This window comes from Diabrotica virgifera, chromosome 8 (genome assembly GCF_917563875.1).
Source record: "Diabrotica virgifera virgifera chromosome 8, PGI_DIABVI_V3a".
NCBI classification, from domain to species: Eukaryota; Metazoa; Arthropoda; class Insecta; order Coleoptera; family Chrysomelidae; genus Diabrotica; species Diabrotica virgifera.
In genome coordinates this window covers 28456112-28480353 of record NC_065450.1, presented here as the reverse complement: position 1 = coordinate 28480353, position 24242 = coordinate 28456112, and the positions used below count along the sequence as shown (strand labels likewise).

Below are 24242 nucleotides of genomic sequence, written 5' to 3'. Positions count from 1 at the left end.
TACTTTTAAGTACTTTGACAAATGTTTAATAAGTTTATGTTATAAAATGCACCAATGTCCCGTTATTTCAGCTTGAATACTTAGAGTTTTTTACTCGCCGGAAAAAATATACATTCAATTACCTATAACTCACTTTTAGTTAAAACTAAAAGTAAGGGAAAATGAAAATGTAGTATGTCAAAGTGTGTAAATAATTTTATTTCCTTAGCTGAGCGCTTTCGACATAAACGTCATCATCGGAGCTAATGCTAAAATAAAAAAAGAGATCTTGTAAGAACAAGAAGTACAAAACTCTTTTTTTACTTACGTCAAATACTAAAAAAGTACCGCTACATAGAGGTGTAAAAAAGTGCATCTTAGGAATGTACATTTGATTTTTAAATTTTGAATGCTAGCTTAGTCCTCCGTACAACAGCAAACAGCAAAAAAACAGAAAGAAACGGCCACATACACGTTGCACAAAAAAAAACATATAAACTTTTTTCATGGTCCGGGTGTCGATATCACCCGTCCATCCTTGGCCTAGTAACAACAGCTAACTGACAAGGTCGGATATTCAAATCTGCTTTTATCTGTTCTGCGTTGACGTTGACAGCTGACGTTGAAACATGAATATTTTAAACATATTGAAAGGAAAATTGAAAATTTTTACAATGAAATTGATAAGGAAATGTACCTTAGATGTTTGTACTAATCAACTATTAAATTAATTGATGACATGCTTGATTTTGAGACTAATTGGCCCAACTTACATACACTGTGTTAAGTTCAAAAATTAAATTAAAAAACAAAAAAAAAATATTAAACAGAAAGTAATGAGAAAGATCAATTTTGATTGTGAATTCTCAAATTCAATATTCAGAAGATGTTAGCTTGTTGAAGTTAAAGATTGAGATAATATTATATTGTTGTTATTTATCATCTTTTTGTCATTTATGTAAGTCATTGCAATGACCTTGACTTGGTGTATGGATATTTTATTAAGTTGAAAACCTAATGTTTATGTAGAAATATTCAGACATTGAAAATATCCATACACCAAGTCAAGGTCATTGCAATGACTTAAATAAATGACAAAAAGATGATAAATAACAACAATATAATATTATCTCAATCTTTAACTTCAACAAGCTAACATCTTCTGAATATTGAATTTGAGAATTCACAATCAAAATTGATATTTCTCATTACTTTCTGTTTAATAATTTTTTTTTGTTTTTTAATTTAATTTTTGAACTTAACACAGTGTATGTAAGTTGGGCCAATTAGTCTCAAAATCAAGCATGTCATCAATTAATTTAATAGTTGATTAGTACAAACATCTAAGGTACATTTCCTTATCAATTTCATTGTAAAAATTTTCAATTTTCCTTTCAATATGTTTAAAATATTCATGTTTCAACGTCAGCTGTCAACGTCAACGCAGAACAGATAAAAGCAGATTTGAATATCCGACCTTGTCAGTCAGCTGTTGTTACTAGGCCAAGGATGGACGGGTGATATCGACACCCGGACCATGAAAAAAGTTTATATGTTTTTTTGTGCAACGTGTATGTGGCCGTTTCTTTCTGTTTTTTTGCTGTTTGCTGTTGTACGGAGGACTAAGCTAGCATTCAAAATTTAAAAATCAAATGTACATTCCTAAGATGCACTTTTTTACACCTCTATGTAGCGGTACTTTTTTAGTATTTGACGTAAGTAAAAAAAGAGTTTTGTACTTCTTGTTCTTACAAGATCTCTTTTTTTATTTTAGCATTAGCTCCGATGATGACGTTTATGTCGAAAGCGCTCAGCTAAGGAAATAAAATTATTTACACACTTTGACATACTACATTTTCATTTTCCCTTATTCATTCAAGTGTGTACAAACTTATCAGTCTTTCAACTATTTTTAAAACTAAAAGGTTTTCGTAGTGAGAAGTTTATTTCATTTTTTATTAGCTTCAATTTTGATAATAATAAAAAACTTTTTTATAAAAACTTACACTTTTTGAGTTATTGATGAAAAATTGGTTAACAACATGCATTTTTCTTAAAATTAAAATCTTTGATCTTTCATAACTTAAAAAGTTTTGATTTATTTTAATAACTTTATATAACAAATTTTGCTTGAAATGTGCCCCGCTATCGAATTATGGGGTTATTTTTAATAAAATATTTTTCACCCCTGAGAAGGGGTGGCATCCACCCCCAGGGTAAAAGCGCAAGTTGGCACCATGTCACCTTTGTTCTTTGAGATCTCTAACCACTCACCCATTTTTATCTTCTTCTTCTTCTTCTTCTTCTTGTAATAGGACTATGTCCTGTTTCTTCTGTTACAGTCTTTGCTGCGATCCGGAGCTCCAACTCTCGTACCATCGTTTTTTGGGTCTTCCTATGGGTCGCTTGGTGTTGGGCTTCTGTGTTTTCGCCCAATGCGCCATACGTTCAGGGTCCATCCGATCTACGTGGTCTCTCCACATGCGTCGTCGCGCTCTTGTCCCTCTCACTACGTCTTGAACGCCTAGCTCTCGCAATGTGTCTTCGTTTCGGATTCTATCTCTGAGTGTGATACCTCTTATGGATCTTAGGGTTTTCATCTCTGTTGTTCTCATTATTTGTTTGGTCTTTGTTGTCTCGGCCCTTGTCTCAGCTGCGTATGTCAGTACGGGTCTAACACATGTCTTATAAATGCGGACTTTGCTTTCGGTGCTCATATATTTATTCCGCCAGATTATATCCCCCAGGAAACCAGATATTCTCGCTGCTTTCATTGCCTGCTGTTTTGATTCTTGCCACAGATGCAATCCATTACCTGTATCTGCAATCCATTACCTGTTCGATTATATGGTCGTCCACTACTAATTTACATCTAATTGGGTTCCTGGATATTACCATCGATTGGGTTTTCTCTTTGGATAGTGTCAGGTTATACTTTTCGGTGGTTATTTTGAATTTTTGTAGTAGTCGTTGTAAGTCATCTTCGTTTTCGGCTATTAAGATTGCATCATCTGCGTAGCAAAGTATTCTCATGGTTCGGTTACCCATTTTGTATCCCTGATTCATTATGTTAACACTACCTATAACTTCATCCATTATTAAATTAAATAGGCATGGACTGAGGCTGTCCCCTTGTCTAATGCTTGCATTGATTTTGATTTCTTCCGTGAGCCCGTGTGTGGTTTTAATTCGTGTTTTGTTGGATCTATTGAGCTCTTTGATTATGTTTCTATACGTCTGACCTATGTTTTTCTTTTTAAGGATAGTGAGCACGTCCTTTAATCGTACTCTGTCGAATGCTTGTTTCAGATCTACAAAGCATGTGAACATGGGCTTGTCGAATTCTATTGATTTCTCAACTAATTGTCGCATTATGAAAATAGCGTCTATTCTAGATCTGTTTGGGCGAAAACCCTGTTGTTCTTCCGATACAGCGGCTTTCTTATATATTTTTTGGGATAGAATTTTAGACAATAGTTTTGATGTAGAATTGAGTAGTGTAATTCCTCGGTAGTTCGTAGGATCTGTCTTTACGCCTTTCTTGTAGATGGGTATTGTTATACTCTCTCTCCATTCCTCTGGTACTGTCATGTTGTTTACAATTTTTATGCAAATCGATAAAGGTTCAAAGAAATCGGAGGTACTAGCTCATATCCACCTTCAGTGACTGCACTAAACGTCTCATTTAAAATTACATACAATTTTGTTTACTTTTGCGTCTAACACAATTTTGGAAGAGGCAGTATTGCACTGTGTGTGTATTTACAATGGAAAATAAAAGTAAATAATATAAGTATTGTTTACTACCATTGTTTAGAGTTTCAACCATTAAAACCCCCAATAAAATATTTATTCGATTATCAGTCGATAATAGATGGAGTTTAATAAAGTGGTTAAGTACATGTTTGTTGAAAGGCTACTACAGACAATTTTGTTCATTTTAAAAGTCTTCATATTATTATATGAAGGTCCTTTTAAAGGTCTATAATTTTATGGTAAGTTTTTAATATCTGGTGTCTGATTAATAGTGTTTTTAATAAATCAAGTGTATTTTGAATAAAAAGAAAATATAACTTTTTACCTATTTTGGTAGATGTAGGTTACAGATACAACGATATTTTTATATAAACTATTTTTCGAGAACTGTTTTTACGGTAAAATTAAAATAAACTAATCATCACAATGAATATTTATGTTCATAATGGGTAAGTTATCATACTGCCCTTTAGACCCTCTTCGGTCATTTAAAAAATTTTCTTAATAAAAACACTTGAAAAAATAATGTAATATAATAATAGTCCTCAGCAACTATCTAAAGATTTATAAAACTGAGATTCACCATAAAATGATTACAAGTAAACTAGCACCAAATATAAGGAATTAGTGGCGCGAACTTTAAACATTATAATGATATGGCGTCACGACCAATGCGGGCGCATTTTGGGCTGGCCCGCTATAATTTGAATTTTCTCTCGATTGTAATCGACTTTAGGGGCCAAACGAAAGACAAAAACAACATTTTTCTTTGATGTATATGTTAAATTATATTCTGTTGGGATTTACAGCCTTTTTCAGAATTAAAAATTTTATGCAAGTCTCCTATTCCCTATTCAATTCTAACACGTCCGCGATTCTATATTTTAACTAGAAACATTCCGATTATTAGAAAAGAATGCGGCTTTTATTTGAATATCTTCCAACTAACTGTCAATACGGATGGAATAGGCATGAAGAAAATTAATGCCGCCAACATACAAGAGAGAGGTCCTAGAGAGAGACAGAGAATGACCGGGAAATTTGACAGGCCGTGTAATTTGAGTTGATTATATCAATTTAAATCGGGGAAATGGAATTAATGGAATCGGGGAATTATCATATTTTTTTAACTTTATTAACTTAATTTAACTTTTAAGTACTGCCTATCAGTCCTGATACTAAGTTAAAAAAATATGAGGTCCATTTCCCCGATTTAAGTTGATATAGGAAACTCAAATTACACGGTCTTTCAAATTTTCCTGGCCATTCTCTGTCTCTCTCTAGGACCTCTATCTTGTATGTTGGCGACAATCTCGCTTCACTATTTGAATGGGACGAGGCCATTCCATCCGTATTGACAGTTCATTGATACCTTCACGTACAGGTATCTATGGAAATGAATAAGCAAATCATCTGGCAAACAAAAACCGAATGAACTCAAACCCCATTGAAATGTTGAAAATATATCCTTACACCCATCTAAATAACCTGGTTAGATCCACTGTAGTACTATATGGCAAAATTTTGAAAAATTTTGTCCAAAATTGAATGTAGTCTGCCCTAAAATAAATGCTGTGCTCAATAATCCTTCAAACAGAAGAACCAAGTTATTATTAACCGTTTAAAAACCGTGGTCATATATTGCCTTAACCCTTAAACGCCCAACCTTTTATAGGTTCCATGTAAACCCAAGGGAGGATAAAAAATGTCCTCCTCGAAATTAGCTAATATTATATTGAGAGTTGTTACAAACATGTTAGAAATAGATTAAACAGAAGAAATGGAAAGAATATTATGCATAGTAAACACAGCATCTTCTAAAATGTTAATATAAACGACGTACATATCTTACAACAAAATTACGATGTACATCAAAATTAACATACAGTAAAAGCCAATAATTTAGATTTGTCGCTTTTTTCGACATTCTTCCATTACTTCCTCCTTAGAGTGACGAATAATAATTATGTCGATTATGTAATTATACGTCGATAATGATGTGCATTATGTTTCTGCCATCGAGAAATTATATAGAAACCTTTACCCAAGGGTGGACTTTGGGTAAAAGTCATTTTGTACCTTCCATATTTTTAATTCAAGATATTACTTTTATTTTTAAAAATATCGGTAGAACCAAATTAACAATCGATAAAAGATCGTCTTTTTAACAATAAATAATTTTTGAAAAATTTTGGGACACGTAATAAATATCTTATAAGCGAATACGGATTAGGTGGACATTTTTTATCCACCTTTGGGCGTTTAACTAATCTGCTCAAGTTCCTCTGATCCACTGACCGGTAAACATATCGTTCTTGACAATACACAATTCATGGAAGAAAGGAGATACTACAGAATCACATCAGATGATTATCTCAAAAGAGTTCTCACCAAAAATTCTTAACATTATTAACCCTTTTAATAACATGACAATAGCAAAAGATCTGCTCAGATGTAAGTAAGTGGTTGAGATCAACCTCATAGAACAGGTGATGCAATTCAGATATCTGGGCATAGATATATCAAGCACCCACGGCCCAGTAAAGTACCTGAGGAGTCAGATCAACAAAGCATCTGCATTGTCAGGATGTGTATATTCACACAAATAGTAAAGTTAGACTCTACATAACACTGTTACTAATAAACCAAGTATAAAAGTAATACTAAGAATAAATCAGGTATAGGCAAAATCACTACCAATAAACATGGAATAACTTAGATATAGTTTATACGTGGTATAAGAATTTAGTCCAAGTTTATACCGACCCACACCCTTGTTTAAGTCTGGTATAACCTATTTTATGACTGTCAATGTCATCAGAGGCAAAAATATATTATATTTTGATTTGTTTTGTGAGTCATTATACATATAATAAAAAATGTGCTTAAGGGGTGTTGCGGCTGTCGAAGAAGTTGATAATTTAATTAACATGATAGAAAATACACGAAAAAGGAAACTTTTCAAAGATAGAATAAATCCCTTTTCACAATACACCGATAAGGAATTCAGAATTAAATATCGGTTTTCTAAAGATGGTGTAAGGTTTTTAGAAAATAGGTGATTCACTTATTTGAATTTGATATTGCATGAAAAGTTGAGTCAAACAGTCCATAATATAATGCACAAAAAATTTCAAGATGATTCGTCAATTAGTTTAAATTTTATTTAATTTGTTTACCTCTATGAACTTTTTTTGCAATGCTATTGTTCAGAAAATAATAATGACATAGCAATTCTGTGGAATCCATATGAAAGAAGTATACTGGTATTTAAAAAAATCAATAAAAACTCATTTTTATCATTCCGAAAACTTTTCGCCTAGGTTAATTTGGTCTGTCGGTTACAGAGAAAAATCAAAATTGACATATTTCGCACAATATTTATCATTGTTCTATGTATTTGTGCAGAAGATTGCAACGTTGCCAAACTATTATTTCGGAATAAAGTGGGAATACTTATATCTAACTTATACCGAGTTTATTAGTAACGAATTAGTTTCGTACTATATCTACCTTATACATAGGATAACTATTCTAGATATAAATACGGAATAACCTTAGAATACGAGTGTTTTATTAGTAACAGTGTAAAAGACTTACATACGACCGATCATGGCATATGGCATAGAAGTGCGCGAAGACACCAACAAAATGAAACAGATGCTAAGGGTTGCCTAAATGAAAACCCTAAAGAACAATAGTGGGGAAAACAAGTAAAACACAGGGTGAGAAATACAAACATTAGAGAGCAGTGCAAAATTCAAGATATTGTAAGATGGGGAAGATAGCGCAAGAGAATGTGGTACAACTATGTAAGACGGATAAATGAGAATAGACTCTCAAAATTGCCCTAGAAAACAACCCGCCCGGTTCAAAACCCCCCGGAAGACCCCCTTAAAAATGAAGGAATAGTTGGCAATCTACCTCCCAGGAAATTAACCAGAGGCAGCTTCAGAATTAAACAGATCGAAAGATCTCCAAGAAATAAAAGAAGAAGAAGAAGTTATAGATTGCTATTTAGTGTAATATATTGTGTTGGTTATATCCACTCCGTGCGCGGTTGATGTGATTTTGTGTTTAAATTTAAAGAAGCATTTTTAAAAATATTAATAGTTAATCATTTATTCATGGTTCTTCTTTAATCCCTCGTATATCATTCAAAAAGTTTCGTAAATTATTAAACCATTCTAAATTAGAATCACATAAAACTTATATACGAGTATGTGAAACTTGCTCTGTTTGTCTAATAAAACTCGCAAAAGTTTGTTAATTTAGTATATCCATTTAGTATAATACCTACGTAAATTAATAATCACAAACAACTAACTATCTATTCTATACAATACAATAATTATACAGGGTTGGCCCCCTAATATTTGGTAATATTTATTGGATGTTGTGAATAATACAAAAACAGGTCAATTTTTATTCTAAACTTTCTTTTAACCGTGTAGACATCTGTCATTTGGCAACCCTCCTCCCCCTCCAGATACTTATTCTTCTTGTGCCTATGATTTAAGGACATTGGCGATGACCACGGCTCATTTTACTCTATATGCAGCGGTTCTGAATAGGTTATTTGATCTTTTTTTTCAATCCAAACTTTATATTTTTCAATCAGGACGTGCCGCGTTTCACCGGTCATCTTTTCCTTCCACTTTCCCTTGAATACCCAATCGCATCAACACATTTTTTTGATTTCTTAGTAGGTATGTTCCAAAAGTAGCCCATTTTCTTTTCTTCATAGTTTCGCTTTTTTAAGTTGCATCCGTATGTCTAAGCTTTAACTGCATAAAAGGGCAGAGAACACATAGCATGTCAATACTCCAGTTTTAATTTGTGTCCTCAGTTTTTCACTGCAGAAAACTGCTTTCATCTTATTAACCTTTAACTACCCGCGCATCAAGTTATAACATAACTACACGCGAGGCGTACTTTGTACGCCACAAGAAAATACACTTACAAACAGCGGATTTGTTTAATTTTTTTTGAAAAAATACACTTTGTTGTCTGTTATAAACCTTATTCGGTATTAGTGAATACTTGGAGTTCCTTTTCAGTAAGCCAATTGGGATTTATAACTGGAATCATGGAAGGACTGGATTCCATGATAAATAAAATTACTAATATAAAATTTTTATATAATTTTTTACAGGAGAAAAAGTATTGTTTAGAAAGAAAAATATATTTTTTGCCATAATGACTAAAAAACAATTAAAATATGTACTTATATTACGACTTATAGTAATATAATCCTGGGGTATATTGTCCACCACCGGAAACAACAAATAATAAAATGTAAATTACGATCTTCCCAGAACGCCGATTATAACGAAACTAAAACCAAATTGTAAAGCACATTCCAGTGATAGGTTAGAAAAATAAGCAAGGGCAAAAATTAAATTTTTAAATATATTTCCAGTAGAATTCTTATATCTGGCGTACAAAGTACGCCAGCGCATGTAGTTAAAGGTTAAAAGTGCTTATAGTCCAGGGTAATAAGGTTTTTTCCATGAGACATCAGCAGCCAGGGTAGTAAAGCAATTTTTCGACAGGTAATACCTATAAGAACAAATTTTAACTATTTCCTGCAAAGAATCTGGCCGCCATATTTATTTATAAACAATTTAGTATCAGAAAACGGAATTTATTCCATTTTTTTTTGTCAAGCCAATCGAAAACAGTGACACTTATGATTTTTTTAGTACAAACATCTTCTAGAGCACGAAGAAAACTTTAAAATGGCATATTAGAAAATTTGGTATTATCATTTATTGTTAATATAATTACGAGAAAAGGTCGAAATTTCAAAAAAATTAATTTCGCAATAACTATTGTAAAAATTAGTGTGCAGCTTTGAAATTTTTGTCAAATGAGTATTCTTTAGTGCTTAATATTTAACAAAAATTTCAAAACGTTTCATTTAATTGTTTAAATTTTATTCAAATTATTTATCCCAGAGAGCTTTTTTTTGTAATGTCAGAAAAAAATAATGTTAAAACCATTCTACAGGTATCAAATGAAAGAGCATGAGCTAAATTTTTAAATTGGTTTAAAAACGTGAATAAAAACTGCATTTATTAGTAATAAATAATTATGCAGAAGTATGGTCAATTTTTCCTTATAAACTTTTTATTTTTTATATAATAAGGAGAGAACGTCAGTTCTCGCCAGTGGCGCACACCCACACCTCCCTACACGCGACACTATACACGAAATACAACTTCCATATTAAAGTTCAGGAAAAGACTCACCCATACATATATCAACCATCCATTTTGGTCCAAGCGTGTGGCTTTTACGTCCCTTCTTATTAAGGGCCTGTTTTTCGTTCTCGTCCCCAAAACTCTCAAAAACTTCGAAAATTTAAGTCCGGCCCTTACTGCTTCTAATAGTACTTATCATTACTTTTCCAACGCATGTCTAATTTTAAAAATCGGTTACACCATTCAAAAGTTACCGAACTCAGAAATATGACTCAATTTCTATTTAAAAAAGGGAAAATGTTTGTGAATATGTATGTATGTATGTGGCTGGACAGTTAAGCCGATCTGAATTTTTTTGTATATTTGAAGAAGGGGCCAGAGCCGATTCAGAACCGGTGTAGATTGTTACTTTTCACCGCCCATAAGCCAGCTACAGGACTTGGTAGGTACAAAACGGCATACTTTTTGGAGGTTATATATCTTCGGTTCAAGAAAAGACAGGAGAAATGCAAATACACAAAATCAATAGTGTTGAGCTAAGCTTTGAAATGGTGTCCAAGCCGTCAGCATCAGACATACACACGACTTAGTATCGCCGAAAAACTGAAAAACTAAACTTTGAAAATTTTGGTTTCTCGACAATTACTCAAAATTTCAAACTACGAATTGCGCCAATAACTGAGCGTTTGTAGAAGGACTCTAGACGAATCTGACGGTGTATACCTCATGTCCTGTTAAATTCGAATTTTTAAGTTATAGGCTTCATAAGTATGATCAAATCTATTTCCTACGGGAAAAACGGTTTTTCAAACTCAATAATTCCTGTAATGCCTTCAGTTATCATACTTGACCTTAAATGCATCAGATACTACTTGTCAATACGTTTCAAATACATTTTTGGCGATCAAAATTGGTTAAGCCGTTTAGAGGTTATTAAGCTACAAAATATAATAAAATTAACGATTGTTCCCGAATAATCGCCGAAAAAATGAGTGGCGCATACAATATTCCAGCTACAAACGATCTGATATGAATATTACGTGGCGTGAAAATGTATATTCATTTTGATGCAAAATAAAATTTTAGTTTTATTTTAAAATATTTTTCAATAATATTTGCTAAATTTGAAGTAAACGTGCCACAAAAGAGTTTCAAAATTCAAACTGTATCAAAGTTACTCTTTTGTGGCGCGTTTTACTTCAAATTTAGCAAATATTATGGAAAAATCTTTTAAAATAAAACTAAAATTTTATTTTGCATCAAAATGAAAATACATTTTCGCGCCACGTAATATTCATATCAGATCTTTTGTAGCTGGAATATTGTATGCGCCACTCATTTTTACGGTGTTTAGCGGTTTTTTATTCTTGTAAATTATATACAGTACGCTGGAATAAGTGTTACCGCCTCCCCTATTAATTTTTTATTTTTAGTACATAAGTGAAACGCTCGGACAGTCGATTTTTAAAATAGTCATAGTAATATTATAACATCAATCCCTCTTCCCTCTTCAGGTAACAGGTGAAGAAAAATACTACATAAATATTTCGAGAGATTAATTAAATTATTCTCGGAAAAGTATTTCCAGGCGCTGGCTCAAAATATATAATATTAGTTTAGACGCGCGCACCCTTTTTTTTTACACTAAAAAGATTCGTTGATCTCGATTTAGTTTATAGGCGTTCAAAGATAGTTATTGGTAGAAATAAACAAACTCACCCTGCGCTGTGGTTGCTTCTGGTTGTTTTTTCTTATCTGGCCAGATAGGTATCCTTGTGTAGCTGTTTGAGGTAACCTACATACGGTTTGCGAAAAACTGTTTTATAAACACATAGATACGCGCACTATTTTACGCACTTTTGGCTCAGTAAAGCCGGTAGAATTTTTTTGGCGGTAAATTTTTCACGTGGATGACGCGGACCCGTTAATGAGAAGTGTTTTTAGTTATTCACTCCTCGAGATTGAAGAAGAAAGTGATCGATGCAACGTGGTTAAGTCTTTTTCGGGAAGGGAGGAACGCTTCGCGCCAGAAAAAATAATACTTATATACGCCGCTAGAGTCTGCGGTTCACTTAGGGGTTATTTTACGAGGGAGCGTCTGAAATTATTATTTTGGACGCTGGTTAAAATTTGTATTTTAACATATTGCCGGGGGGCGCCATGAGCGAGTACGCCTCTGGTTATGTAGTAGTGTTAATAATATAGAAAGTGAAATATAAAAATTGAAACATTCTGAGATACCCTCGTAACAACTAGTGATTTTTTTTTTTTTTTAGCTAAGTAACATATTTATTATAATTAGTATCTAACGCATAAACGATTGAAAATCAATAAAAATTAATGAGTTTACCTAAATGACTAACCTAGAAAGACAAAAAATTAAATAAAAATTACTGAACTAGTAATTGCATGGTAATACTGCAATCTTTCTAATAGCTCGCAAGTAGTCGCCGTTGGAGGAATGAACCCTGACTGTGCGAATGAGATTGTCCCTACCAGGGAGTACCTCGGTCACTTTTGCCAATGGCCAAAGTAGAGGAGGTGTATTGTCGTCTTTTAATAAGACAATATCACCTACTTGTACAGGATTGGTAGGTACCGTCCATTTTGGTCGGTGTTGGAGAAGATTCAAGTAATCCACTTTCCACCGTTGCCAAAAATTCTGTTGGATCCGGCTCACTTGTTGATAAATAGTGAGACGGTTTTGAGGTATATCAGAAAGTGTAGGCTCAGGAGGTGCAGTCAAGCTCTGTCCTACTAAGAAATGACCTGGGGTCAAAGCTGTTAGGTCATTGACGTCATTAGAGAGTTTGGTAATAGGTCTAGAATTAAGGATAGCTTCAACTTGACAGAGAATTGTATAGAATATCTCAAAAGTAAAGTGGGAATTCCCAATCAACCTATATAAATGGTACTTAGCACTCTTGATGCCAACTTCATGTAGTCCGAATTGAGAGGGATTACGAGGAACGCCAAACTTAAATTTAATAAAATTCTGGGTACAGAAGTCTTGAATTTGACGAGTATTATCCTGATTTAGAAAAAATTCATGAAGTTGTTTTAATTGATTACGACCACCGTAGAAGTTGGTCGCGTTGTCTGACCAAATGATGCTGGGAGTTGACCTTCTAGCGATAAACCTCTTGAGGGTAAGAAGAAATGCATCAGCAGACAGTCCAGTGACCAGTTCTAAATGAACACATTTGGTGGTCATACAAATGAAAAAAGCAATATATACTTTATAGAGTTTAGCATTTTTTAAAGGCGAGGCTTTGACAAGAAAAAATCCACCATAGTCAATGGAGACTCTTTCGAAAGGTCGGCTAGATAAGACACGATCTGGATGAACATCTGCCATTTGTTGAAAATAATTAGGAGTCATGAATCTAAAACAATTGATGCAATTATGAATGACTTTCTTGGTTTGTCGAAGACCATCAAGGGGCCAGTATTTCAATCGTATATGAGATAAAGTGGTTTGTGCGCCTGCGTGGCACAGCTTTTTGTGTTGCTGTTCAATCATCAGAGCAATAATACGATTCTTAGAAGGAAGGAGAATTGGATGCTTTTGTGAATAGCTTATGGAAGCGAAACGTAACCTGCCACCTACTCGTAACAGTTTATCATTTTCATCGATAAAGGGATTCAGGGCTCTGATGGCTTTATTGGAGACAGACAGCCGTTTGGACAATTCATGAATCTCCTTAGTGAAAGAAATGGATTGAATATACTTGAGAACAAGGCAAGTAGAAAATTCAATTTCCTCCACGGAAAGTACATCAGTATCTATAGCAGTGTGATTTGATTTTGCTTTAAGATTGGAAACAAATCTAAGAACATAGGCTAGGGATCTTTGAATTTTTGTGAAAGATGAACAACGATTAAATAAATCATCCAAGGTGTCATTTGACTGAGCAGTAACAGTGACATTTAAGGAAACTTGATTTTTTCTTAATTCAGGTAATTCCCCATTCCATTTTTTAATCTGAAATAGTGAGTAATCGATTTCCGGTTTAATTAGAAATTTCGGACCATGAAGCCACAGATCAGTAAGTTCAGCATTAGAACAAATAGATTTTGCTCTGGAGGGCAGATCCGCTGGATTTTGTTTCGACTCAACGTGGTGAAATTGATAAGATTCACTGAGGGAACGTATCTTTATGACTCGAGACTGTACAAACTGATTGTAGAGAAACTTAGATGTAGTTACCCAGGTCAGGGCTATTGTACTGTCCGAGAAGAGATGAGTTTCAGAAATTTTTAAATCTTTCTGTAAGATACCTTGTGAGCGGTGAGTTAACTGGATTCCTAATAGAATGGCGGACAGCTCTAATCTTGGGATAGTTAGTTTGTTTTTTAGGGGAGCGATTTTTGTCTTGGATGTGACAAGTCTCACCGAGACGGTAGAGTCGTCATAAGTGACTCGGAGATACACGCAGGCAGCGTAGATGTCCTGAGAAGCATCACAGAAGGTAATAAGCTGAGTTAAGATAACCTTTTTATCTAGGACTAAGCATCTAGGAAATTTTGTTAGATTTATGGATTGGAATTTCGTTAGAAGAGATTGCCAATCAGAAAGAATTTTATCATTGGTAATGGGGGTGTCCCAATCTAGTGACAATGACCAAATCCTTTGCAACAGAAGTTTTGAATATACAAGAGTTGGTGAAAGAAGCCCTAAAGGGTCGAATAAACGAGAGACATAACTAAGAATTTTTCTCTTAGTAATTGGCGATGTTACCTCGCATACAGGAGGCTTGAATGAAAAAGTATCCTGATCAGGTGACCAAATAATACCTAATATCTTGTCTGAGGAACCAGCCAGGCTTAACTTAATTTCTGGAGTTGGAATCAACTTATGTTTTTTAAGAAATTCTGGATGGTTCGAGCTTAGTTTATGGAGCTGAAAGCCGTGCTTACTCAACAAGGAACTTAACTGAAAGTGGAGAGTCTCAATTTCTTCTAAATTGTTACCACCAGATAGTACATCGTCCATATAGGTAGAGTTGAGCAAGGTTTTTGCCGCAGATGGGTGTGAAATTGCATGAGTATCAGCAATGTGTTTTAATACACGAGTGGCTAAGAAAGGGGACGAGGATAAACCAAAGGGTAATCGGTTGAAACGAAAACACTGAAGTTTGTCATCCTGTTTATCCCTCCATAGAAAGTTGAGAAGGAAAGTTTCTTGTTCATTTATGGAAATTTGCAGAAACATATGCTTAATGTCAGCTGCTAGTATATACTTGTAGTGGCGAAAAGTGATTAAGATATCAAAAAGTTCTGGTTGCACCGTGAAGCCTTTATCTAGAACCTGATTTAAACAAATACCTGATGTGGACTTGTTGTTGGGATCAAAGACAATTCTCACGGGAGTGGTGGAGCTTGTTTTTATTATAGGAAAGTGAGGCAGAAAATAATTGAATTTTCCGTCAAAATTTCTTACTTGAAGAGGAACGTCTGAGACTAAACCTTGAGAATGGTAATCTTGAATAATTTTAGAATAGCTTTGCAACAGGACAGGGTCTGAATGCAATTTTTTCTCCAAATAAAAGAATCGTTTTTTAGCTGTGATAAAGGAATTTCCCATGTGTAGGTCATCAACAGAGTGTTTTAAGTTTAGATTAACTTGATATCGACCTGAAGGCAAAATCTTAACAGTTTTCAGAAAAAGTAATTCAGATGGATGATTTTCAACAGATTCAGAAATAGGAGGGTTGACTTCTTCGGATTCCCAGAATTTTTGAACAATCTGAGAGAGATTTTCATCAGTGGTTTGAGATTCAGGTGATTCTGGAGTAGAAGACAGTGTCGTACATGTAACCAAATTATTTACATATTGAGAGGTACCATGCTTGCTTTTTATACAATTTTCAGGAATGCGGCCAGAGATGATAAAACCGAATATAGTGTTCTGCAGAATTGGTAGACCAGTACCTAAACGAATAATTTGACCTAGTATAATATCTCCATAGTAATCAGCACCGAGTAAAATATCAATGTCTGAAGTGATATGGAATTGAGAGTCAGCAAGTTCCATTTCTTGTGGAATTTTTAGTTTGTTGGCAATAATTGGCAATTGTGGCAGACAGTTTGTAATTTTAGGTAGAATGGAACAAGAAATGTCCAACCTTGAATCATTTGTGGAAGAATAGATAGTCAGATTAGCCGTTGATTTGGAAACCGAGACAGTTTGATTTACTCCGGTGATCTGTAACTGCTTGTTAAAGGTGGGAGTGCTTAGCTGATTAATAAGATTTTGTGTAACAAATGTAACTTGACTTGCTTGATCGAGAAGCGCCTTTACATAAATTCTTTTCCCACTGGGGGCAAGGAGGTATACCTGTATGGTACTTAGAAGGACAACAGGTGTGTTGACCGTATTAGCTGACAACACGTGTGACATAGAAGATTGAGATGGGTGCGTGTTGTCCCTATCCTGATTTTGTGAAGAAGAAGGTCTATTATTTGAATTAGTTAGTTCATTGTACGTGTTTGGATTTATTGGATCACGTTGGGGAGAAGAAGAATTTTTTCTCATATCAAAATGTAAATAGCTATGGTGCTTGCCACCGCAGTGGGAACAAGTTGTCTTACTTAGACATTTTGGAACGGAATGACTTGAACCAAGGCAGTTATAACAGAGATCATGTTGTTTGACGAACATGCTCTTGGCTCGTGGTGTGAGTTCTTTGAAATCCCTACAGATGTAGATGGAATGGTTACCTTTACAGTAGGGGCATAGTCTAGACTTAGAATTATTGAAGGAGTTCGTTTGTTGGTTGTCGTGTTGGTTATTAGTGGTGTGATATGAATGTCTTACTTCCTTGGAAGTTTGTGATTTGTAATTATTTTGGGACTTGGACGAAGAAGAAGATTGCAGATTTTCCAAATGGTTGGCTCTGATATTTATATTTGCTAGAAACTTTGAAAACTCTATGACCTTGTCAGCATCAGGGGCAAATTCCATTGAACGCAATGTGGCTTGGTCAAGCTTCTGTGAAGTAATGTGAATTAGGATTAAATTTAATAATTCATCGGATGTCTTATTGAGATTAAGCAAAGCCTTGTAGCTATTTGAAACAGAAATATGAAATTCTCTTAACTGGGAGGAATTGGCATGATTGTTCAAGGGTTTAGCTTCAACAATGCCTGAAATTAGATCTCTAATAAGAATGCGATCATTAGTATATCGAGCTTTCAGGGTATCTAAGGCGATGGTATAATTAGTCTCAATCAATGGAATATTTTCTATTAAGCGGTAAGCATCGTCCCTGAGTAGATTTCTTAAGTAAATAAATTTTTCGATGTTAGTGAGGGTTTCATCTTGATCAATGATGCTGAGAAAGGTTTGGTAGAAGAATTGAAACTCACTTAATTTTCCGGAAAAATTATTGATACGAAGTTCCGGGAGCTTGACAGTTCTCTGTTTGGTGGTGGCATTTTGAGTAATTTGAGTAGAAGGAGACGGGACATTGGGATTTGGGACACTAGATATTTCAGATGTTGTAGAACTTGTAGGTGGAGTTAGGAGGCTTTCGAGTTTTTCCTCAAGTAAAGAAATGCATTTATAATATTTTTTTACTATCGGATCTACGTCTTCAGTAGTAGCTAGCTCTGCAGCGAGAAGATTAGTTGCGTCATTATAGGTACGAAAAGCATCTCTGAGTTGACAAAGTATTTCCTTAATCATATATTTAGTTAGAGAAGCTAAGTCAGTTTCTACACTACTACATAATCTAGTTAAATCTAATTTACTGGCAGTTTTGGACCTCGTTAATTTGTTAATTTGTCCCTGTTCCATTGTGATAATTTATTTTAATTGGTAATCGATAATAAATGTTTAATATAAGAATTATTTAAGATATTAAAGAGTCTTTTTTTTGTAAAAATGTGTAAATATTATCAAACGCACCCCCGTATGTCAGTGGAAAATTCTTTAGCGTTGTTAGAGCAAAGTGATTTGTACGTGTTGTGACGTAGGTGGTTTCTTCGTAGTACCACGTGACCGATGGAATATTCCGTCAAGTCGTAGGGAAAGAATCGAAAACGAAAATACCGTTATAAGATGGCGCGCGGCGAGATTTTGCAAATGAATACAAGAATTTTTTCTTTTTTACGCAAATTAGAAATGGCTAATTATCCGGCTAGTAACGAAGGACCACTAGATACTTATGAAGAAAAATACTACATAAATATTTCGAGAGATTAATTAAATTATTCTCGGAAAAGTATTTCCAGGCGCTGGCTCAAAATATATAATATTAGTTTAGACGCGCGCACCCTTTTTTTTTACACTAAAAAGATTCGTTGATCTCGATTTAGTTTATAGGCGTTCAAAGATAGTTATTGGTAGAAATAAACAAACTCACCCTGCGCTGTGGTTGCTTCTGGTTGTTTTTTCTTATCTGGCCAGATAGGTATCCTTGTGTAGCTGTTTGAGGTAACCTACATACGGTTTGCGAAAAACTGTTTTATAAACACATAGATACGCGCACTATTTTACGCACTTTTGGCTCAGTAAAGCCGGTAGAATTTTTTTGGCGGTAAATTTTTCACGTGGATGACGCGGACCCGTTAATGAGAAGTGTTTTTAGTTATTCACTCCTCGAGATTGAAGAAGAAAGTGATCGATGCAACGTGGTTAAGTCTTTTTCGGGAAGGGAGGAACGCTTCGCGCCAGAAAAAATAATACTTATATACGCCGCTAGAGTCTGCGGTTCACTTAGGGGTTATTTTACGAGGGAGCGTCTGAAATTATTATTTTGGACGCTGGTTAAAATTTGTATTTTAACAACAGGCATAACTTTGATTTTTTAAATGGGAAAGTACATCATGTGACACCTCATTAAAAAGCTTTTGAAATACTAATTACAAAAATGTATAATACTTTAATCCTTTTTGAGAGCGTAGGTGCCAGATTTCGGCCGAATCATTTTTAAATTCATTCATTTTTTTTTTCGAATACTGAAAAAAGTAATAAGAATTTCTGAAAAATTTAAATGCAGAATAAAATATTACAGTATTATCGAGGGTCGAAAGTCCCTGAGAACTTCTATAATGTATATTTTAATAAGTCACAGAAGTGAAAAATAGAGAAAATTTAGTCTGATTATTAATTTTAAATAAATCATTCAAAAGAAACTTTTTGTTTATTTTAAGGGAGTTTCAGCCCTCCATAATAACGTAGTCTTTCATAAATTTTTCAAAAATACCTATCAATTTTCTCAGGATCGAAAAAAATAAATGCGTTTAAAAATAATTCGACCGAAATTTTGCGCCTGCGCTATCAAATAGGCTTAAAGTGGTATGCATTTTTGTAATTAGTATTTCAAAAGCTTTTAAATGAGGTGTCACATGATGTACTCTCCCATTAAAAAAAAATCAAAGTAATGCTTGTCACCTGAAGAGGGATCGCGTAAAGTTAGAAACATTAATGCTATAATATACTACGATTATTTTAAAAATCGGCCAGTCCTAACATTTTGCTTATGTACTAAAACTAAATAAGTTAATAAGGGGGGCTAAAACTTATTCCAGCGCACTGTATATCTTTATTACAATTTTTTATCAATTATTATAATACATAACATTACTTAATAGTTGTGCACCTAGAACCTAAAAAAAATATATTTTTCGAAAAAAGTTATTCAAAAAGGTACAAGGAAATATTGATGATAGTATTGCATAATTATTTATTACTAATAAGTGCATTCTTCGTTAATTTTTTAAGCCAATTTGAAAGTATAACTCAGGCTCTCTCATTTGACACCTGTAGAATGGTTTTAAAATCATTTTTTCTGACTTATTGCAAAGCAATGATCTCTGGGATAAACAATTTGAATAAAATTTAAACAACTAAATTAATCGCCTTTAAATTTTTATCACATATTTAGCACCAAAGAACTCTCATTTGAAAAAAAATTTCGAAGCTATACACTAATTTTTACAGTAGTTATTGCGAACTATGGGAAATTGATTATTTTCAAATTTCGACTTTTTCGCCATTATGTTACAATAAATAAGTATGTGAACCTTTATAATACACCATTTTAAATCTTTTTCCATGCTCTCGAAGATTTTCGTACTAAGAAAACCATAAAATTCACTGTTTTTCATTGATTTGAAGAAAGGGAAAAAGGCCGCATTTTGATACTAAATTGTTTATAAATAAAAATGACCGCCAGATTCTACGCAGGAAATAGTTACAATTTGTTCTTATAGCTATTACCTGTCCACGAAACATAAGTATGCCGGTTTATCTTTCGTGGACCTTAAGAAGGCATTTGACAGGGTCAAGGAATAATAATAAATAACACCTCTAGGAATAATTAAAGCGATCAAAAATATCTACCAGAACAACACAATAAAAGTAAAAGTAGAAGATGAATTAATTTACTCAATTGAAGCTGGCAATTAGATAAGACCGGGAGATTCCCTGAGTCCTCTATTGTTCAACCTGATCATGGACGAAATAATAAAAAAGTAAGAACAAAAAAGGAATACCAAATGGGAGAAAAACAACTTAAAATAATCTACTATGTAGACGATGCAATAGTAATTTCTCAAAGCACAGACTTTTTCAACTTTTGAACTTGAAGATTTACAACGTATGCTGCATGAGTTTAATATAACCGCTAGAAAACTTGAAATGTTAATTTCCCCAAAAAAAGACTAAATGCATGGTTATAACAGCAGATCTAATAAGGTGTAAATTAGAGCCGGAGGGTCAAATAATAGAACAAGTCATGGAGTTTAAATATCTAGGCATCCCACTATCTAGTTACGGAAGGCTCGAAACAGAAGTGGAAGATCAGGTAAATAAAGCAAACAGAGCCGCAAGTTATGGTCGCAATATGGAGAAATAAAAACATCGGAAAAGAAGTGAAAGGCAGAATTTACAAAAGATATGATATGAATATATATATAATATATATTTACAGACCAATAATGAGATATGCGGCAGAAACACAACCGGATACAGAAAGGATAAAAATAATGCTAGAAACAGCAGACATGTAAACACTGCGAAAAATCGATGGTAAGACACTGTGGGATGGAGCTAGAAATGCAGGTATAAGACGGAGATGCAAGGTTGACAACATTAATATCTGTGTGACAAACAGAAGAGTAGAATAAAACGACCACATAAGCCGAAAGACAACAAATATAGTAGTAAAGACGGCGAGAGACGGTTCCCCAGTAGGAAGACGATTAGTGGGAAGACCACGAAAAAGATAGAATGACAGCTTACTGGAGACACATACAGACAGAGTCATGTCTACATAAAAAAGAAGAAGAAGAAGAAGAAGAAGAGGTATTACCTGTCGAAAAAATGCTTCAGTACCCTGTCTGTTTAAGTGTCATGAACAGGGTATATTTTTGCCTTATTACCCTGGATTATTAGGGCTAGTTCAAGGCATCTTCTTAGTTCATATGCGGTTTCATTATTCATTTAGCTCACATCCCAAGTAATTGTATCTAGGTACTTTTTCTAAAGCTTTTCCTTTAACGTAGATTGTCCCGTCTTCAATATTGATCTTATTGAAAATCATGATTTTTGTTTTTTTTGTGTGTGTTTAATCAAAATGCTGCTCAATCAAAATTTGCAGCCCTTTCTGCTGTCTGCAAGTCCGCAGTCAGAGCATTGTATCATCTGCATATCTCAGGTTGGTTCAGATATCAAAGTTGACTTACTATATCTGTCCCTGGGTAAGCTTTAGTTGATACTATGACGTTACGGAATTTTGGTTTATAACGATGTATGTTTCTTTTCATGAGCATTTTTCAGAGCGTCACAAATGATAGAAAAAAAGGTAAGTCCGTGATAATATACATTTTAGTGACATGACATTATCTGGTTTCTCACTACGTTCTCACCGTAATCTATAGGGAATGTCCCAGTGTATATTATTCGGACTGGTAGTTTGTAACATGTGTTTTTGAAAAAGAGTTCCTTGATAACCATGCAAAACTGCACTAGCCTCACCTCTCATCTCTCATTACGTGTTCCTAGTCCATATGTGTCTACTAATTCTCCATCTCTTTCTTTCCCTACCTTCGCATTGAAGGTGCCTAAAATAATATTATGGTCCTCTCTTTTTATTTGAAATACCATTTAGAAAAAAAGAACATTCATCTTCAAACAAATAATCACCACCACTAACAGATGCATTAATTGAAACCAGGAATTATACAGATTTACACAACAGTAAATTATTACCAATTTGTAAATTTCCGTATAAAACTTTGATAAAAAAAAGCAAGAATCATAATTCCTAAATATACAGAATCAAATAATTTAAATAATATTTTAGTAAAATCTATACTGAGCGACTTTGTGGATTACACAGTAATTTACACAAAATACCCATCAACATAATAATTACAAATTATCTAGTAGTAAACTAACGTCAGAACGTGTATGTATCGATCTGTAAGTTGGTGCCGAAATTTGTAATTATTACTGTAAAGACTAGTTATCAAAATTAGTTTTCGCTCAAATAGTGACCAATAACAATTGTGTTACGTGTTAATCATGAATAACAAGCTGTAACTTCGGTCAGTAAGAGATGTTTTACTTAATAATCTTCTAACTTAAACATATTCAGTGTCAAAATGTCAATAGTTTTTCACTGTTGCTATCCCGTCCCAACGGACGTCAACGGTTAGGCAACCAGTGTTGCAGTGATGTATTCAAGGTTATCACTTATTTCCAGACCATAGAGGTATATATTAACATAGAGGGAGCCTACCTTCCGCGCTTCCTGACGACAAGATCTCATGGACTGGTTTGCTGCATCTCTTTCTAACACATTATATCGAAAATCTATGATGACATTCAGTGTGAATATAGGCACGGAAGAGGAGGACAACTGTAGCAGCTTTACTATGCGTAAAAGTGAAACAGCACTAATCCAAATAAAAAAGATGGTATCGTCACTTCGCTCTGAATAACACTCTCTCTATGCTAATATATAACTCTATGTTCCAGACATCCAAAGCGTTAATATAAACAAATTCAAGTTACTTTTGACTACATGAGTAACAATTTAAATCAATGTTCCCCCACTGTTAGCAACACCATGTCTGGATCCAATTCTTCCAGTAACCTTACTAATTCATATGCAACTGCTACTATGACTAAACAACGTCCGAAGTATCCCAAGAAGACCGAAGCAATTTTATAATTAATTGTACGTCTCTATAGTATCCAATGATTGTATATCCAATTTTTTTTCTTCATAATTATTACCTAATGTTATTTATGATTTAGAAATTAACTGTTATAATATTTAGTTTTAAGTCCTTATTGTAATAATTAATTATTGTATAACCAAAATTGTTTGTGTCAATGGCCATTGCTGCCGAGACACATAAATTTAAATAAAAAAAAATTATGTAGTATTAGTAGTATTTTTACAGCTGAGATTATAGCCATCGAAAAAGCTCTAGAATAGATCAAAGAAAATAATATTGAAAAATCTGTGATAATAACAGACTCCAGATCTGCAATATATGCAATTGAAAACACTGATTTTAGTTCATACAAATCAAAAATTTTATGTAATATAAAAAATAATTTGTCTAAAGTGAAAGTAGTATTTATATGGGCAAAAGGGCATGCCGGTATACTGGGTAATGAGAAAGTGGATGAGTTGGCCAAAGATGCAAAAAAAAATGGTGAGATCCTAACTCAGATCTTATCGACAGATGCAATAAATGACGTCAAAGCTTGAATAAATAAAATATGGAAAAAAAATGGAAAAAATATTTCAAGCATATCAAAAAATTCATATTTTTCTTTACATCAAGAGCTTCCTCCGCCACCTGAATACATATTTAAGTATAACCTGCCAAAGAAAGATATTTCTACTATCGTTAGATTAAAAACTGGACACGGAAAATACGAGGCACATCTGCACAAATTAGGAATAGTTAATTCATCAGTCTGTTTTTGTGATAATGTTTTGATTAGAGATTTGAACCATATTTTCTTTGAATGCAAAATTAACGAGAGACATATAAATCAATTATATTACAATTTACGACAAACACAAGTTCATTTTCCAATTAGTATAGAATATCTAATAACTTGTCATAAAATGGAAATATTTAAATTACTCATAAACTACTTGAAAGAAACAAATATAGTCATTTAAGTAAAATCGGTATAAATATAACAAAACTAATAAATTGAGGTAAAAATAAAATAAAAATCTGTGGCTAACGGACCCGCATCCAAGCCATTTTTTCTCACACACACACAAACAAATATTAAATAAAAAGTTTGGATTACTATTT

At 33.7% G+C, this 24242-nt stretch overlaps 2 protein-coding genes and 1 long non-coding RNA gene across 3 annotated transcripts in view; 1 reads left to right on the top strand and 2 right to left on the bottom strand.

Moving 5' to 3' along the window:
* The window catches only part of LOC114336294 (allatostatins MIP), a 709306-nt gene that overhangs the window by 504090 nt on the left and 180974 nt on the right, over positions 1–24242 (bottom strand). The window lies entirely within an intron of this gene.
* LOC126890724 (uncharacterized) lies at positions 1479–1824 on the top strand. The gene is made up of 2 exons (XR_007700430.1): positions 1479–1694; positions 1754–1824. It is a non-coding gene; the product is annotated as an uncharacterized LOC126890724 (long non-coding RNA).
* On the bottom strand, positions 12292–17742 carry LOC126890118 (uncharacterized). The gene is made up of 3 exons (XM_050658965.1): positions 17313–17742; positions 13673–15731; positions 12292–12304 (listed from the first exon to the last, which is right to left on the bottom strand). Exons 1-3 carry the CDS (start codon positions 17740–17742, stop codon positions 12292–12294), a joined length of 2502 nt encoding a protein of 833 aa, XP_050514922.1.